At 36.1% G+C, this 19,461-nt stretch overlaps 1 protein-coding gene and 1 non-coding gene across 4 annotated transcripts; one reads left to right on the top strand and one right to left on the bottom strand.

The window, feature by feature from the left end:
- Positions 1-390: 390 nt before the first annotated feature.
- Positions 391-17,424, top strand: LOC131150851 (uncharacterized protein ycf36). Of its 3 annotated transcripts, none has more exons than XM_058101885.1 (5): positions 391-1,095; positions 1,199-1,227; positions 13,893-13,949; positions 15,319-15,523; positions 17,068-17,424. In XM_058101885.1, the coding sequence occupies exons 1-5, from the start codon at positions 573-575 to the stop codon at positions 17,139-17,141; spliced, it is 888 nt and encodes a 295-aa protein (XP_057957868.1). In that variant the 5' UTR covers positions 391-572; the 3' UTR covers positions 17,142-17,424. The 3 variants fall into 3 exon arrangements, with proteins under 3 accessions (XP_057957868.1, XP_057957869.1, XP_057957867.1); XM_058101886.1 differs by having other exon boundaries at positions 15,319-15,556; positions 17,068-17,289; XM_058101884.1 differs by lacking the exon at positions 17,068-17,424 and having other exon boundaries at positions 13,893-15,795.
- Positions 17,065-17,217, bottom strand: LOC131152498 (U1 spliceosomal RNA). Its single transcript, XR_009135997.1, has one exon. It is a non-coding gene; the product is annotated as a U1 spliceosomal RNA (small nuclear RNA).
- Positions 17,425-19,461: the final 2,037 nt, after the last annotated feature.

Here is a 19,461-nt window from a genome sequence, read left to right as displayed (position 1 = left end):
AAATAAGCTCATAAAACCATCCCAGCAATTTTTGCCCATTTGGGTCAACAATCCTCTCTTGGCTTGCATAAAGAAAAGCTACCAAATAGGTAAATTTGGGTTTGTGTAAGAAACATTCTGATCCATTTTGAAGGCAATGTAAACATTATGATCATTTTGGAGACGAACTCCCTACCACCACAGGTGAATGTATTGATATCTCAATGATGATCACCTTTATCCTCAAGGCCTAATTTGGAAATGCCTTTGTTTGAGACTCTGACATGGAATCCTTAAAAGAATTTCTGAGAATGGATTGAGAATTATTGGAAGTCAGTGTTTGGTCCATGGTGGAGATTTTTCATGGACATCTGATATTGTTTATCAGTTTACATGCACAATACATTTCTTGATCTATTAATTTTTGTTAATTTGAACTTGTATGAAAATAACAACTTATGTCTAGAATTTTTTAGCAAAGCTACTGCTATTTGCTATTATTTTGGAACTTTCCTGTGGAATAGAGGGAGGGACTCGCAAAAACTAAACACTGTTACTTTGGATAAATCACAAACCAGAAAAATCGAAATTCCATGGTTTCCATGGCCAGAGTCCCCCAGCTCGTCCTCTCCCCAATGCCTCGCCCGCCAATCTCAACCTCCTTCCTTTCCTCTTCGCTTAATTTCCTAATCAGAAACCCTAGACTCCACCTCCACCACCACCACCACCACAACCAAAGCTTAATTCCCAAAACACCCTCGCCGTTATCGTGCTATAGAAATGGCAGCACCCCACCTTCAGAAACAAAGTGCCCTGTTCCAGTAGACCAGCAGCCGGTGAACGAGTACGAGAGCCTCTCTGCCTCCTTCCCCTTCTCGTGGGCTTCTGGGGATTTGGTTCAGTACTCTTCTCGTCTGTTAACCACCGGCGTTTCCTTCACTCTCTTCGTGGGTCTTCCCGTCGCCTGGTTCGGTGCCGTTGGGCCTGAGTCGGAGCCGGTGAAGCGGGTTCTAGGAGCTGTTTCAAGTGGCATCTTTGTGGTGACTCTTGCAGTTGTGAGGATGTACTTGGGATGGGCCTATGTGGGCAATCGTTTGCTTAGTGCCACAGTTGAATGTAACATAATTCTCCTTTTTACTTTTTTTTTTTATTTCGTGTTTCCTCTTGTGAGTTATTGATTGATTGAACTCTCTCTCTCTCTCTCTCTCTCTCTCTGTAGATGAAGAAACAGGATGGTATGATGGTCAGGTATTTTGAGATGCCTTTTCTGCAGAATTTCTTCTAATACTAATATGGAATTACTCTCCACAGTTTCTTATGTTGTGACTTCTTTAAATCATTTGACTCTGAAATAAGTAAAACAAGTAAGCATGCCTATACGTAGCAAATAGTTGACGGTTTCTTAATTTAATGAAGTTTGCTAATTTCATGGCAAGTTAATTGCTCATTTGTCAATGTTTTTTTCCCCCTAATATAGTCACTGGGCATACTAAATTGTTGCAATTCACGTGCAAATTTAGTGAAATTATTGGACTAAGTTTACCCTTCTTATTCCTTGTTGAATGGAGCAGCACAAACTTTTGCATGAGCAACTTTTTTCCTAAATCATTATATTCCTAAATCATTATTCCTATACAATGTTTAAATATTCCCACCTTATTCCATTTAAACATAACCTAAGATTGCAATGATTTATAATTTGCAATGATCTAAATTCCAACAATTTATGTTGTCCCAAGAAGCCATGGAGCCTGTACCCCATCATTGAAAGAAATTCTCCTAGAGGCTGACTTTTTATAATTCCTTATGTTTCATTCAAATGGTCCATAGTAGGACTTCCATCCTTATATTTCAAATTCATAAGCTTCTTTATCATGTGGAATTTATTCCCTTTATATTTTACTAACTTAAAGTCAATGTGCATGAGTTTCGTTAGCCACATGATTACGAACATTATCAACCCACTATTTGGAGATAACCACCTATTTGTTTATTTAACATTTTCCAATCTTCACCTCTTCTATCAATAGGTTTGGTTGACCAACTAATAATAAAAGCATGGTATCTTTTCGCAATAAAGAAAGTTGTCCATTTGCCCATTCTAAATATGATAATTTCCCCTAGTCACATTGATCATTTTATTTACTTTAACCTCCATGGCTACAGACAGAACTTGCTTCTTTACCACTATTGGGAAAGAGGAGGCGAAAAACACTAGTCTAGGATAACCCTTCCCCTTGTGCAAATAACCACTGAGCATAGAAACACACCTTGCCTACGGTGGCGGTGTTAATGAATTACATTACTTCAATGTTTACCATGTGAATCTCATTTGCTTAATTATTGCTTATTGCTTCTGCTTATTGCATATTGAGCACGTGTTCTTGTTGTTTACTGCGGCATACTTTGGCTAACTAGTTAAGCAAGAGTGTTTTAGCTAGTGTTGCATGACCCTTCAAAAGGTTTGACGTGTTCAGCCCATGACACTATGCCTTGAGCAGCTGCCACAAGGCTTGAAAGAATTAAGAGAAGATTTCTTTTGGGGGAACTTAGGGAGGAATTTAGATATCGTCTTGTTAAATGGGGGCTTGTCAAACAACCTATTCAGAATGAAGCTTAGGGATAAAATCCCTATCTACTTTCAACAAAGCCCTCATTTTGGAAAATGTCCTTGGACTTTGGAGATTCATGAAGGAAAAGGACCATATTTGGAGGGGAATCTTGGCTTCTAAATATCATCTTCAGCACAATGGCTGGATCATTAGTGTTTGGATAAGATGTTGCAGTGTTGGAGTTCAGAAATTCATCACGAAAGGTTGGGATGATTCCCCCCCCCCCCCCCCCCCCCCCAATGTCAGTTTTCAAGTGGGGATGGGAATGACATTGTCTTTTGGAACAACATTTGGGGTGCCCAGCCCTCCATGCTATTTCCCTTCCATTTTTAGTTTGGCCTGCAATAAGGATGCCCTTATCATTAACCACCTTCAAGTTATGGACCAAAGGATCTTTTAGAACATTCCCTGGCATAGAAATGTCTATGATTGGGAAATTGATCATCTTATAGACTTCTATGATAGCTTGTATAAACTTAAATATCAAAATGCTACTAATGATCCCAGGTTGATCATGGATAAAAATGGTAGATTTGCAGTCCCAATATGGGAACCTCACTCCATCTAAAGCAACCAGCAACAACTTCCCTTGAAAACTCATATGGAAAATAGCAGCCCCTACAAATGTTGCTTTCTTGATGAGGGGAGGCAATACTCAGGAAGATTCTAACCCTTGATAACCTGCAGAAAGGGGGTTGCTTTATGTTTGGATAATGCTGAATCTGTTGACTAAATCCTCTTGCACTGCCCTTGAACCAGGAACTTTTGGAACTTGGCCACTTATTTGACCAGGCAGCCGTGGGTTAATGCCGGATCAGTAGGGGAAGAGTTATGGGGCTGGAAAAGTTTCTGATCAAGCTAGGGAAAGAAATGAGATAGCTTTGGAAGAGTTGGCTACGCTCTTACAGATTAGTAAAGTCCCTTGGATTGTTAATGTAAAAAGCTGGCGTATTGAGCTGTTTTTGAATAATTCCCTTGATGCCATTAATAAATTTTTCTTTACTAATTGGAAAAATGACTAAGCATTATCATTTTCTCATTGTTGAATATAACTTGTCTATTTGACAATTTCCAGTCTTCATCACTTTTAGCATTAGGTTTAGCCAACTCGCCAAGAATAGGAGCATGATATTTTTTCAATAAAGAAGGTCCTGTGTATTTCGTTTCTCCATATGATATTGTTGAATAATTTGGTAAAATGGAAGACCTAACCTCAATGATAGGTCTTTCCCTTTGTTTATAATATATGTCAAGCACAATACCAATGACCATAATACCTTTCCTAACACAATTACAAACATAACTCCTAACACAAACTAATAATGCTATTGCCAAATAATCATTAACACTTCCCCCCAAGCTGGAGCATACATATCATATGCTCCTAGCTTGTTATAAATGAATTTCACATGAGCACATCCCAAGGCTTTAGTGAACAAATTAGTGAGCTGAAAATTAGACTTCACATGAGTGGTTGTGATGAGCTTCTATATAAGTTTCTCTCGGATAAAGTGGCAATTAACTGCAATGTGCTTTGTTTGCTCATGGAAGACTGCGTTGGAGGCAATATGAATTGTTGCTTAACCATCACACATTAACTTGATAGGCTGAGAATGTGGAAAACCCAGTTCTTCCTACATGTTCATCAACCAAACAAGTTCACATGTAGTGTGAGCCACAGCCCTATAGTTTTGACTCAACACTTGACTTGGCCAACACAATTTGTTTCTTACTCTTCCAAGAAACCAAATTACCATTGACAAAATACAATACCTGGTTGCGGATCCTCGGTCGGAAGGCAACCTAGCCTAGTCTACATCTATATCTATATATCCTTGAACATAAGTGTGACCCTGATCCTGATATAAGAGACCTCTCCTTAGTGCACCTTTGAGATATCTCAAAATGAAAATTATTTATTTAAATGACTTGTTCTCGGAGAATCGAGAAATTGATTCAGTACTTGTTGCGAAAGATATATCTGGTCGAGTGTTTGTGAGATAATTCAACTTTCCAATATGTATTTGATACCGTCCTAGATTAGGCAACAAATCACTTATGTCTGGCACTTACTTATTGTTGGGATCCATGGGTGTATGAACAGGTTTGGATCCCAACAGCCCAGTCTCATCTAAAGGATCAAGAGTATACTTTCTCTGGGACAAGACCTTTCCCATATGAGATGTTGATGCTTCTATACCTGAGAAGTACTTCAATGGTCTTGAATTCTTGGTCTAAAATTAAGTCTATAGGAAAAGCTTTAAATCCAAGATGCATTGATCATCTTCAATAATCACAATATCATCCACATATACAATAAGCAAAATTCTTTCAAATGGAGTACTACGATATAATACATACAAGGTTGTTAGAATTCGGATCCTACATTGGATCGTTGGGAGGGTCCATATGATCGGATTATAGGATCGGATTATGGATCATAAGATTCTACTCAATGTAAAATAAATTAAAATTTTATATATTTGGCAATTTATGATCATAGCGCAATGGTAAGGTTGTCGCCATGTGACCTGGAGGTCACGGGCTCAAAGCGTGGAAACAGCCTTTTGCAAAAATGCAAGGTAAGATTGCGTACTATAGACTCATTGTGGTCCACCCCTTCCTCGGACCCGCATACGCTGGAGCTTTGTGCACCCACCGGGCTGGCCTTTATTGATAAAATAATCCTAAAAACTTGGTAGTAAGTATAAGAAATTAAAACAAATTTTTGGAGTGTAGCTAGCTTGCTAGCTAGCACCTAGCAAGTTTTTCCTTCAAGGATTTTGATTTTTGACCCTAAAAAAAAATCTAAATAGCCTGAACTGCAAAGTGCTCTGCAAAGGGTAGATTGTTGCTAGCTTATTTATTTAATAATTATAATTAAAAAATTTAAAAAAAAAAGTGAAGAGAAGAAGGAAGAAGAAATTGCTAATCTTAATTCAATGAACTGATAAATTTCTTAGTTTTTGTTTGTGTCATCAAACCATGAGAAGAAGAAGGAGAAGAAGGCGAAAAAAAAAGGAAGGAAGAGGAAGAACTTTTTGTTAGTCACAAAGAAAAGAAGAGGGAAAAGAAAGCTATATGCTATCTGCTTTGGGAAAAAAGATGGGTCTCTGGCTTGTCAATAATAAAAGGAAAAAAGAAGGAACAAAGTAAAAGAAGCTACAAAGATAATGCATAATTGCTATGGGCCTACAACTTTAAGCTCATAGCCTGACTGTGCAACTCCCTATTTGTTGAAGCTTTTTGTTGATCTCAAAGCTCTCAGCTAGTCTCTACTATTGCTAGAAGAAGGAATAGTCCAAGCCTATTGATAGACAACCTAGGATCTGTCTATCAAGAACTCTAAGCTCTCAAAGAGCTTTCAATTTTGAAGGAAGAAAACTTTCAAGAGAAGCTCCGTTGCTCTCTTGATTTGGATCGAACAAATCCTAGAACATGCTCATTATGTTGCCATAATTTTGATGCATTTGAGTCAACTAGACCAAATTTTATGACTATTGCCAAAGTAAAATGTTTGGGCCAATAAAAATATATATTGGGCCTTCTTTAAAATCGTAAATAGGGAAAATCCATATTTCATTGCAAGAGTAGGATTGGTAGGATAGTAAGTAGGATCGTGATCCTAATGATCCTAATGATCTAGATAAAATCCTATTTGGATCCTACTTTATTAAGATTCTATTTAAAATCTGGATCGATTAGGCAAGTATGGATCGTAGGATTGTAGAATCGCACGATCAGGATCGGACCATCAATACAAAGTGATCTACTACACACCATTGGAGGTCAAATTCAAGCATGATAGCACTTAATCAACTAAATCATGCTCTCGGAGATTGTTTTAAACCATATAATGATTTCTTGAATTGACACACTAAGCCTGACTCCCCCTGAGCAACAAACCCAGGTGGTTACTCTATATAGACCTCTTGAAGATCACCATGTAGGAAAGAATTTTTCACCTCTAACCTATGTAGAGGCCAATGACAAGTAGTGGCTGAGGAGATGAACAAATGTACTGAAGCAAGTTTAGCAACTGGAGAGAATGTGTTTGAATAATCCAAACCATATACTTGAGTATATTGCTTAGCAACAAAGAGGGCCTTCAATTGAGCCATGGAACCATCTGGATTGACCTTCACAACATACATCCAAGGACAATCAACCACCGACTTGTCAAGAAGTATAGGTACCAACTCCCAAGTGTCACAATCTTGTAACTCATGCATCCTTTTAATCATTGCATTCCTCCACCCATATTGGGACAGGGAGAGCAACAAAATACAAAGTACTAACAAACAGTATAATATAAGGGCAACGAGAAATCATAACAAACTAAAATAGAGATTGGATGTTGGGTACAACTATGTTTACCTTTCCGAATAGCAACGGAAGGATCAAGATCTTGGGAAATAGGATCTTCTAACGAAGGAAATCTTCTGACGAAGGAACTAAAGCGTAGAAATGGAAGCTAGAGGAGGCTCTCCTCCCTTGAACATGTGTATACCTTCAAATTGGGATGATCCAAGCAACGAGAAGGACTCAAATTGAATGAAGATGTAGGAGGATTGGGCACAAATACTAGGTTACGATTTGGAAGGTAAGGTAGAGGAAGGGACTCATTAAGGTCAATAGAACTCAAAGAATCAAAGTAGTGTGGTGTAAACTTAAAAAAAAGTCATATTAGCAGAGATAAAGAATTGACGTAAAGTAGGGCTATAACATCTAGGGCAAAAGAGACTAACTTCCCTTGAGATTTGACAAAAAGACAATGCCCTCCCTTGAGATATCAAAAATCTCAGGGACCTCCCTTGAGGTTTGTCAAAAAGACACAAAAGGCAAGTTTTTTTAGCGAATGTCTGTCTTTTTGGCAAGTCTCAAGGGAGTTATATGGCATTTTTGAAACCTCAAGGGAGGTTTGTGTCATTTTTGACAAACCTCAGGGGAGGTCCCTGGGATTTTTGAAACCTCAGAGGAGGTCTCTGTCTTTTTACCAAACCTCAGGGGAGGTGAGTGTCTTTTGCCGTAACATCAATATCCCTTTTGAGTATAGGAACATCCTAGAAAAATAAATTTGATGGCATAAGGATCCAACTTATTCGTTCTTGGAGTTAATTGATGGATATATGACACACAACTGATTATGCGAGGAGCAGTGGAGAACAAAGGAGCCTTAGGGAAGATAACTGAATGTGGGGTTTTACCACCAAAGACAGAGGATGACATTTTATTAATGAGAGAGCATGCAATGAGCATGACATTACTCCAAAAAACTTTGGGGACATTCATTTGATACAATAGAGTATGGGGGACTATGAGAATATGTTTGTTTTTCTGTTCTGCAACTCCATTTTGTTGTGGAGTGTGGGCACAAGATGACGGATTGATTATATCAGAATTAGTCATATAGGAATTGAATTGGGTACTGAAGTACTTTCTAGCATTATCACTTCAAAATATCTTGATTGACATATCAAACTGAGTCTTTATTAGAGAATAAAAGACGCAAAAGATATTAAACAACTCAAAATGATCTTTCATTAAATACAACCAAGTCATACTGGATTATTCGTCGAAAAATGTAACAAAGTACCGAAACCTCATTTTCAACGTGACACAACTAGGATCCCAAACATCAGAATGGATGAGCATGAAAGGACTATCTGCCCTTTTGTTAACCTGGGAAGCAAAGGAATACGATGATTTCTCCAAACTGACAAGACTCACACTCAAGACTAGACAAAGAACTCAAGGTAGGAACTTCTTGTTTTAATTTGTCCAAGGACGAATGAATAAGGCGATAATGGTTTTGAAGTGGTGTAGTGGTGGCTGCGCAGGCAATGGGAGAAGAGAGCAACTCAAACTAGCGAAGTCTATGAGCTTCACGTCTTGTGCCAATTGCCTACCTCATCTTCAAATCCAAAATTAGGAAGAAGGTTACAGAATAATTTAGTGCCTTTGTAAGCTTACTAACTGACATGAGTTTGAAAGGGGACTTAGGAATGTACAAGATAGAAGGAAGAGAGATGGAGGGAGTTGGATTTATTGATCCTATCCCCTTACCTAGTTGTGGACAAATCAATAAGGATAACTTGAGGTAGATTTTTAGGATATTGTAGGGTGAAAAAAAGGTTGGTTACACCTATCATATGGTGAGTAGCAACAAAGTCGATAATCCAAAGACTAGTAGGAGAGATACCAGATGACATACAGATTGTACGATTACCAGTCTGGACAAAAGATGGAATGTGATGAGATTCTTATTGGGATGCTCGATACTATAGAAGCTTTGAATACTCTTCCTCCAAGATAGTTATAGTACATTGTTCTTCTAAACAAGTGCCTAACAAGGGAAACACACTTTTGGGATATGAGGATGTCATCCCAACACACACACAACCTCGATACTGCAGCAAATCAGAAATACAGAGTGAACAAAATGCTCTTGGGATTCCAAAAAAGTGAACTTCTGGACCAACCAATACAACCAAAAGTGAACTTCAAGATCACAACTGAATCAAACACAAATGAGTCAACCACTAATTCAACCACAAACAGGACACCAACAAGTGAAACAACCACAAGTAAACTTCCTGACCAACCAAAACAAGTACAAATGAGTCAACCATTGATTCAACCATGAAAGAGTCACCGAAAAGTGGACATAGCACTGCCACAGCCCTACAAAATCAATCTATAAACACTGCCACTGCTCCAGGAGACTCACCAATGAACTTTACTAATACCAAACAACAACACCAGATTGCCACAAGTGCATGTTCAGAAAAGGTTGGATTTTTTAACAAAAAAACATGTCCAATAGCTTGATATTATGGTATATGTAAGTAATCGAGACATTCTGCCAAAAAAATGCAGAAAAAAGTGTCCGGAATTTGTCTCACGCGCTGGCAAGTGGGGTCGGCACTGCTGGCAGTCGGCTGGCGCATGGGGGTGAGTGATGATGTTTCCAGCAATGGGGTTTTTCATATATATAGATCGGAGGATTCTGTTTTTGATTACATGGTTGGTTTTGTGAAATTTGGAAGGGTTTTGAAGGTTTTGAGAAGGGTTGTGATGGCCAGGGAATTTCCAGCAATGGCTGAGTTTTCAAGCAGTTCCTGGACTTGTTTCTAGGCTGTAGGAGTGTGGTTGATCTTCTACATAGACTGATTTGCATACAGTTTGGTTTGGTGGTGCACTGGTGCTGGTAGAGTTTAGGTTGGAGCTTGCTTTGATACCATGTTGAATCCAACAATAAGAACAAAATCAAACCTTAAGTTACACTAGGTGAGGTCGGCTACATGAATCCTTTTCCGCCAATTTATGCGATCATGGACAATTTCTTTCAACAAATTCAGGGCTATTAAATCCTTACTCATTATCTCATTCCAAGTTATTTTAGGTTTACCCCTACCCCTACTACTACCCCTCACAATAACTAACTCACTCTTCCTTATTGGCGCACTATGTAGCCTACCTTGCAAGTGCCCAAACCATCTTAGTTGTCCTTCTCTCATCTTATCTTCTACAGGAGCTAGGCCTAACTAATTGCGAATATGTTCATTTTTTAATTTATCTTTAAATGTTATATCATTCATCCATCTAAACATTTTCATTTCGGCAAATTTCACTTTTTGGATATGTTGTTTCTTAGTTGCCCAACATTCTGATCCATACAACATAGCAGGTCTTATAGTTATGCTATCAAACTTCCTTTTTAATTTTAAGGGTATTCTACAATCATAAAGCATACTTGGACCACTTCTCCATTTTACCCAACTTGCTTTAACTCTATGCATCTCTTCAATTTCTCCTTCAGCTTGCATAATAGGTCCAAGGTATTGATCTACAAGTGTTATTTATTTCTACATCATCAAGTTTAGCGTTGTCTCCAATATTCCTCCTACTATTATTGAAATTACGTTTTATATATTATGTCTTATTTCTACTTATCCTAAAGCCTCTAAAATTCTAAAGCTTCTCTTCATAATTCTACCTTAGTCTCTACTCCATCCCTAGTTTCATTAATCATTAACCATCCCTAGTTTCATCAATCAATACAATATCATCTACAAAAAACATATACCATGGAACCTCATTTTGGATACTCCCAATCAGTTGATCCATCACTAAAGCAAAAAGATAAGGGCTCAAAGCAAATCCTTGATATACACCTATTGTGAATGGAAATTCTCTAGTCTCTCCACTTATAGGCCTTATACTAGTCATTACTCCATCATACATATCCTTAATGACATCAGTATACCTACTACACCCTTTTTCTAAAACCCACCATAAAACTTTCCTAGGTACCCTATCATATGCTTTCTCTAAATCAATAAATACCATATGCAAATTCCTCTTCTTTTCCCTAAACTTTTCCATTAATGTTCTTAAAAGATATATAACTTTTGTAGTAGATCCCCAAGCATAAAATCAAATTGATTTTTTGAGACCTTTGTTACCTTTGTTCAACATCCATTTCCAACAGTTTCATCATATGATTCATAAGTTTAATTCCACGATAGTTATTACAATTTTGAATATCTCCTTTATTTTTGTATATACATATTAAAAGTGTTTTTCCTTCATTCATCTAGCATTTTCTTAATTTTTATAATTGTGTTAAATAAATTAGTTAACCATATAATTCCATTATCAATTAAGAATTTCCAAATTTCAATTGGGATCTTATTTGGTCCTATGGTTTTTTTCTTTTTTCATCTTTTTTAGTGCAAACTTAACTTCATTAACTCTTGCGATTAAATCTCATATTTTTAGTCTTTTCCTCATTTGTCAATTCTAAGTTTAAGCCTTTTATTTGGTTTTCATTAAATAGCATGCTAAAGTAACTTCAGCATCTTTTTTTATGTCTTCTTCCTTAACCAAGACAATATCATAATCATTTTTTATATATTTTACATTACCTAAGTCCTTACTTTTTCTTTCTCTAGCTCTAGCAAGTTTAAATATATCTCTTTCTCCTTCTTTTGTATCTAATCTATTATACAAATTGTTATATGATCTATGTTTAGCTTCACTAACGACATTTTTTGCATCTTTTCTTGCCTCTTTATACTTTTCAAAGTTATTCATGTTTCTACATTTTTGCCATGTTTTATACCGAATTCTTTGTCTTTATAGCTTTTTGAACATCTTAATTCCACTACCAACTTTCTTTGCTATTCGAGAATCCTCCTCTTGACTCACCTAAAATCTCTTTTGCTGTTTTTTTAATAGAGCTAGATATCCTACTCCAAAGAGTGTTTGTGTCCACACCATCCTCTATAATCCAAGCACCATCTTTGATCATTTTATCTTTAAATTTTATAATATTTTTTTCCTTAAAGTTCCACCATCTAGTTCTCTTACACGATTTATTTTATCCTTTCTCTTCCATTTTTTAATACATATATCTAATACCAAAACTCTATGTTGTGTGGTTAAGCTTTCACTTGGGATAACTTTATAATCTTTACATGATAAATGATCTACTTCCTAGTTAAGAAAAAAGTCTATTTGACTTTTATTTCGTGCACTTTTGAAGGTTATTAAGTGTTCTCTCTTCTTAAAGCAAGTATTCATTGTAATAAAATCGAATGACATGGTGAAGTCTAATATCATCTTTCCACACTCATTTTTGTCTCTATATCCATATCCTCAAGTAAAATACCAATGACCATAATACCTTTACTAACTCACACTTACTAACATAACTATAACACAAACTAATAATGCTAAATGACCAAATAACCATTAATAGATACTTTCTCAATGGCTACACACTCGTCGGATGCTAATAGCATTTTTGGGGAAGGAGAGGCTGACATGTCTAGCTCAAGAAAATCCTTCTCCTTGTGCAAATAACTACTAAGTAAAAAAATGATTAATTATCAATTAGCTCAACTAACAAAAAATTCAACGACAGAAAGTTAGAGACACAAAAAAGACTGTGGTATCGATGTGGAAAAGCCTTTGGTCACAAGGGAAAATAATGGGACCGAAAATCTCTTCTAATCTTCCGTAAAATGGTAGGGCTACAACAAGTTCCTTAATGAAACTAGAGGCAAGCATCAATTACAATTATCTAGAACAGTATGTTCTTGGCACCCTATCACCTACAGGGTGGAATCAAGCAAGAAAATATGGTGAGGTCTCACTAAACCCACATCCCCCCTCCCCCCTTCTCTGCAGGGGCAGGGGGACACTGCTACAAGAAACTGCTCTACAGCAATGTTTTGAAAAGGTGTGATTGAAGGGCTTTTAACCCCAATGAGGTGAGGCATTAGCCTTAAGGCATTAAGGCATAAGCCTGTAAAGAATTTTATTTTTTAATATAAAAATATAAATATCACATGTATATTGAAAAAATAGGGAAATTGGAAAATTAAAAACTGTAAACTACTTTTTCATCATTCCTGGCATACAAACGTAAATTTATTCATATAGACAATAGAAAGATAAAATTGTAACATTACAAAAGTCAAATTGTTTTCATGATTTCATGATGAATTCCCATTCAAAAAGCAAGAAAGTGCTGTTCATAATGAATTCCCATTCAATAAGATAATAATGTATGCTAAGCACAAGTTTCATTTTCAAACTATTCAGTGACTGGTGAATTTTATAAGTAAATTTTTTATGGCATTGATAGTCCTGATACATTGAATTTCCCTCTTAAGATTGGATTCATTACATATATAACCTGAACAAAGTTGTATCTAATTTGGAAATACAGTAAAAAAAAATGTCACATATTGAATGGTTTTTATTCGAGATTTCAGAATTTGTTACCAGTGTAATTTGGAGAAAAGGAATCAAACTAATAAGGAAATTTTGTCCTGGCAAACAAAGCCAGGAAGTTTTTTTTTTTATTTTTTTGTGAGTCCAATACAATGAATTCCAAATCAAGCTGATAACAATACATGCTGAGCATAATTTTCATTTCTGTATATTTGGAGAATTTTATTTTTAATTTTTTAATGGCATTTATATTCCCGATTCATTGAAGTTAAACCCTTAATAATAAGACTATATGTTTTCTCATTGATGTGTAATCTAAATTGGAAATACATGAATGTAATAGAACTATGGATCTACATGCTCAATGAATTCAATTGGTGTGCATTAAGTTCTACCAAATACCCATTTCCCTTTATTCTTTAGGGGTTAAACATGAAGATTCTTTGTCAATAGCAATAGGCAGTTATCCTATATTAATTATTTTCCTATGTGGTAATGCATTGTGCAAATTGAATAGCTCTGTTAAGAGTTAAGAGTTTTTATTTTCCTTGACAGATCTGGGTGAAGACAGCTGAAGTTTTGGCACGTGACCGGCTTTTGGGTTCATTTTCAGTAAGTAGTTATTCGTATTGGGCAGATTCAGTGTATTTCCCTTATTTCTTTTTTCTAGTTGTTCAATGTATTCAATTATCTGATGCTGCAAATCCATGTCAAAAGCTATGGATGAAAACCACATTGACTGTAACGGGAAATAGAACACAGAAAATAGTAATAATCTTAGAAATTGAAATATTAAATTTTTGCCTTGTATACTTTGTTGTGCCTGTTGTAGCTAACGGATCTACTTTCCAAACCATTAAACTTGTCCTGGATCTGCAGGTTGGGTGCTTTTTGTGCATTGAAGCATGAGGAGCCTATTGTGCATTGTTTTCCTTCTTTTCTTTCAGACTCTGTTAAATGTTTAACTACACATTATGTCATTGTCATGGAAAAAAGAAAAAAAAAATTGTGAGTTTAGTATTGTTTTACCCGTTTAGTGTTGTTTTACCCCCTTCGCCAGAAATCTTGGCTTTGCCCTTTTGACAAAGCCACCACCAATTTCGTCTTTTTTTAGTAGAAAATATGTGGAGGAAGATTTGATGGCATATAATTACTTTGGTGAAGGTTTTTGATACGCCCAAAATTGGTATGCCCAAAGTTGATAAGTATGCTCATAAAGGCGAGCAGTTGTAAGGCCAGTATTTAATAGCATTTGGTGTCTTGCATTACTGCCTTTAGGTTATCCACAACCCCTTATGTGGTTACAAGAGTTGCTATTGACCTTTAGGTTATCCATAACCCCTGTTGCTGTTACAAGAGTTGCTATTGATGTCTTGCATACCCACTCTTGAGTTACCCGTAACCCCCCAAGACATAATATGGCACGTTCATAACTCCCAAGATGAAGGAGAGCCTACTTTCACCACTATAAATAAGGGATCTTAGGAATAGGTAAGCATCTTCTTCTCTTTCACTTTTTTTTTTACTATTGCAACCTAAAGCGTTCCACAGTTTCTAACTTAGGCATCAAAGTGATCTCCTGGAGTACACCTTAGGTCTCCCAAGCCATTATTATTTAATTCCTTTTAGTGGTCACGGTTGAAAGATGATCTACAAAAGCCGTTTGATTTTTGGCAGCAACATTTTGTTTTAGTATGCAATGTCAAAGACATTGTTTCTTTTTAAACTTCAAAATTATCTGTTCTCAACTTACACTTCGGAGTGAACATGCTTTTCAAGTTTTTGAGCTGATATTTTTAAATTATTGTGTTGCACATGTTTTATCTTGAGATCATTCAGGATATTATGAGGAACTTGTAAGCATCAGAGATGAATTGTTGAGGCAATGTATTAGATTACATACTAGGTAGGAATTCTAAATCCATATATAAAATGTTTGAAGATCATATTACTCAGTTCATTTCTCTTGCTGCATCCATAGGTAAAGCCTGTGTTGAGCAGATTAAAATTCACTCTTGTGGGGCTTGCGGCATCCTTGCTCATATGTATTCTCCTTCTGACTAATATTGAGGGTAGTCAAAAGGATGTCTACTTATCCAAAGAAGCTGGGGGTAGAGCCATAGCTGGAGTTTACAATGACAAGTCTGCAAGAGCATTTGAGCCTGATGCCTTCTGTGGTGAACCTGGTCTGCCCTAGCTCTGTTGGTCATTGAACTGATGTTAGTAATTTGCCCTGCCTGGTATATATGTATATAGGAGCATATCAAGTACCATTTCTGTACAGTTATTTATATCGCTGTATAGGCCCCCCCTGTAATTTCTTCAATCATAGCTTTACCCCTTGTTTGACAAATGATGTATGTGAAGTTTGCAGTAAGATTTAGTTATTGCAAATGATCATTGTAATGTGAAGATCTACAAAAAACAATTGAAAGTTACCATCTTGTTCTTCCTTTCATTTTCCTTCCCATATTATTTAAGCAGTCATAATTCATAGGCTTCCTGTTTTGTCTGTAGATATGGTTGAATTATGAAGAGGGACTGTTTGGTGGTGAGTCCTATCCCAACTTATGGGGGACTGTTGTCAATGATTCCTAGTGACCCAATATATTATATTAAGGGGCACCCTGCTTTGGAGAAAATGATAGGAGGGAGATGCAAGTTTAAAAATGAAATAAAATCAATGTCAAAGAGGCCAATATCCTTGTCCTTCATATTCTGCCATGCTCTGCATGTGAAGGATAATCAAGTTATGGGTCTCCACAATGCTTTAGAAGCCTCCCATGTCTATACAAGACATCCCCACTTGACCAAAAGTATGATTTCTTGCATTTCTGTTTTCATAAAAAAAAATAAATAAATCTAACAATTTTAAATTCACCAATCGCTGGCTAACTGCCATAAAATATATTTTCAATTATATTTGGAGGATCATACCCTGCACCCTACAAATGGTTATGTTGTGTTTGTCTTAACATCAAAAATTGAAGTTTAAATAAGAATATCCATCAAATTTTTGGGATAACAATATGCCAACATGACAAGTACTACATGGATTTTTATTTTTTTTATTTTTGAAGAAAAGAGTTTCCCTAAACCCTCTCTCTTTTCACTTGTGATATTCCAGCCTCCATCTCACATTTGGGAGACGGGCCATCCACCCTACATTATTGAATATTTAGGATGTTTATATGAACACAGTATTTTGGACGTTTGAGGAGAAAATAAGGCTATTCTCAGCTTGTAGTTCAAAACCTAGTGAACCTTGATCAGATTTTTTTTTTTTTTTTCTTTTTAAGCTGAAAGCTATTGTAATTGACTTATTCAAAAGATAGCGAATTTTGTGTTTTTAATGCGTGACAAAATTAAAATGCTTCCTAGTCTGGTGGAATTTTCTTAATTGCACTAAGTCTCTCATCTGGAATTCATCGAAGAAAAATAAATTTCTTGTCATCACGATAGTGTCTTCTGTTGGACTATTGAAAGTGGAGTGACATCATTTTTAGTAGCAAGAACTAGAATTTTCTTCATATTTTTAACGAAGCTTCATCCACTATATGTATTGAAATCTTAGTGAATGATAATGACGAAGATAACCATGATCCTTAGGCTTTCAATATGTCTTCTCTAAAGATTTTTTCATATGATTTCTTGAGAAAATATTTTATTGATGCTATCATTTGCCATGTTGCTACATTCATTTAATTATTTCTATTTATTTTTTGGGTAGGAGCCGCGCGAGCACAGGCCCCCGCTGCCTTAAATAATGATGTGCACTCTCCCACTTGGAGAGATGTTAGGTGAGTCCGAATGCAATGGAGGCTGCACACCTAGGCCATAGCCCTTATGGATCAGCCCTCGACCCCATCCACGTATTTAATTATTTCTAATAATTCAACTATTGCACGTCTTATGTTTAGGAAGGATTTCCATAATTTCCGATTCATTCCAAGTTTAGTGCATCATTGGTGTATCAAGCGAAAGCTTTGACTATTAGGGATGCTTTTATAACAAACAAGAAAAGAAGTAGAGTCTATTTCTTATTTTGTTGGATGCCAAAGGAATTGTTGATGATATTTTACAAAAATGGTATCCAAATTGAGACTCTAACCCTAGTAATTTCATCATGACATCTAAATTTTTTATAATCACTTCAAATTTTACTCATTTGGTTCTATACATAATAGGGATACTAATTCATTTGTGTCCATAATGTTGATTTTATCAGACATCCTTCCTTTGGTCTTCTTAGGAATAATTTTAACCCCATCTATGGACAAAGGTGAAAGTATTGATGTGTACATATTGTCTTTGTTTAGTCCACCAAAAAAAAAAAAGAAGAAATAATCTGCACGAAATAGTTATGGAGGAGGTACTAAATTGTGTCTCATCAGAAGGTTTGTGGTTGGGAGGAGACATGAGGAGACAAGGCATCAGCTGATGCCGATGCTGATGGTGTGGATGGGTAAAAATTCCATCAGAGGGACAGGAACTCAGCCAATCCCACCTGCATTAATTGGAAGTTTCGGATGAACAATGCTTCTCCGTATGTGGGCAGGCAACAACTGGGACTCATCCTTTGGCTGGTTCCTCCAAATGCTTGGTCAATCTTTGCGACACCTTCTTTCTTTTTCTTTTTTTTCCTTCTCATGCACTAAGTCATCTTCTTGATAATTATGTCCCATCCCATTAATACACCAACCCCTCATCATCAAAATGCAACAGCTCCACTCCACATCATGATAATATCTATTGACCAATCCAACGAAGAAACAATTCAAAGCAAGTCACCGAACAAATAAACAAAGGTGCTTACTAGGTGCATGCATTAGGGCTAATCTATCTTTTTTTTTTTTTTTTCTTTACGAATATGCACCGAGTATCCACACGTTCATTTTACGGTCTACGTGACTAATTTTACGCCTCTTAAAGTTGACTCCACAACTCCAAAAGAAGGATAAATTTAGGAGTCCAAGGACGAAAACGAGTCCAAAAGAATTTGAACACCTGATATCGTGAAAGGCACTCCTATAATCCCCACTACTACCTGAACCACACCCTGAAAGTAGGGCTAATCTATCTTCTTCTTCCTCTTTTTCCTTGTCCTTTTCTTTCTCAATGTCTTTCTTTACTTCTTGCCTTCTATTCTTTCACAACTTTTATTTTTCTTTTTGTTTTTTTGGGCTGTGATGTAACTGTTTGGGTCCAATTAACTCTTTCAGCCTTAGCTATCCTCATCTTAATTAGAGGCATGATAAGGGTTTAGTTTAGCTTTTTAAAAAATGATGAAAAGGAGTCCATCCATATCATAATGAAAGTTATTTGTCTTTTAATGGTAAAGAGATTGTTAAAAAATGAACTGAGAGGACATACATAACATGCAAATAAGATATAATATTTATTTTAAAAAATTAAGATAAAAAAATATAGGCTTTTTCCGATCTTTTAAAAATCTCTATAAATCATATAGATCTTCTTTACGTTCCATTTTTAGGACACTTGTAATTTTTTTTTTAGGATTTCTTTTATCAAATATAAATAAAAATATATGTATCTTTTCTTTTGTCAAATATAAGTAGATATCTTTTTTGGAAACATAAATGGGAATTTTTTAAATGTCAAGAGAAAAAAAGTTATCTTTTAACTTTAAAAATTTAAATTCCACAATTATTTAAAAAAAAAAATCCTACTTCTACAACAACCAAGCTTTTATAATTAAAAAAATTATTTAATTAGTGTGCTTGCATCATATTTTATTATTGAAAAGTTTTCTTTCAGTGAAATAATTGGGAGTTAACGTGAAACGGAGATTGTGCAGATGCTCACGAATCACGAGAGGCTTTAGAGGAATTCAGAGAGACAGCAGTTTGGTTGAAGTCGCTCTCATCTTCACGAGTGAGTTCATCATATGTATATATATATATTAACTGAGGCAGGCTGGTGCAATGTTACATCACCTAAGGCTGAGAGCCCGAGGCTAAGGGTAGCCTACCCTACATTAATGCCCAAACTGCCCTACAGTTTGTCTCTCTTGGATCCTCCACTGTCCATTGTATGTGCTTATCCCATCGGATCTCATGCTGACCTTACTTCTTTTCATATACGCACCCACATACATACAATA

The sequence above is a fragment of the Malania oleifera genome, chromosome 3 (assembly GCF_029873635.1).
Source record: "Malania oleifera isolate guangnan ecotype guangnan chromosome 3, ASM2987363v1, whole genome shotgun sequence".
Taxonomy (NCBI): Eukaryota; Viridiplantae; Streptophyta; class Magnoliopsida; order Santalales; family Ximeniaceae; genus Malania; species Malania oleifera.
Note: the sequence above shows the minus strand (reverse complement) of the source record. Positions and strands in the feature narration are given on the sequence as shown.

Excerpts from the sequence above, each read along its gene's own strand:
- LOC131150851 (XM_058101884.1), top strand. The coding sequence starts at position 573 with ATGGTTTCCATGGCCAGAGTCCCCCAGCTCGTCCTCTCCCCAATGCCT. Across the intron at positions 1,096-1,198 it reads GCTTAGTGCCACAGTTGAAT|ATGAAGAAACAGGATGGTAT; the intron begins GTAACATAATTC and ends CTCTCTCTGTAG. Across the intron at positions 1,228-13,892 it reads CAGGATGGTATGATGGTCAG|ATCTGGGTGAAGACAGCTGA; the intron begins GTATTTTGAGAT and ends TTTCCTTGACAG.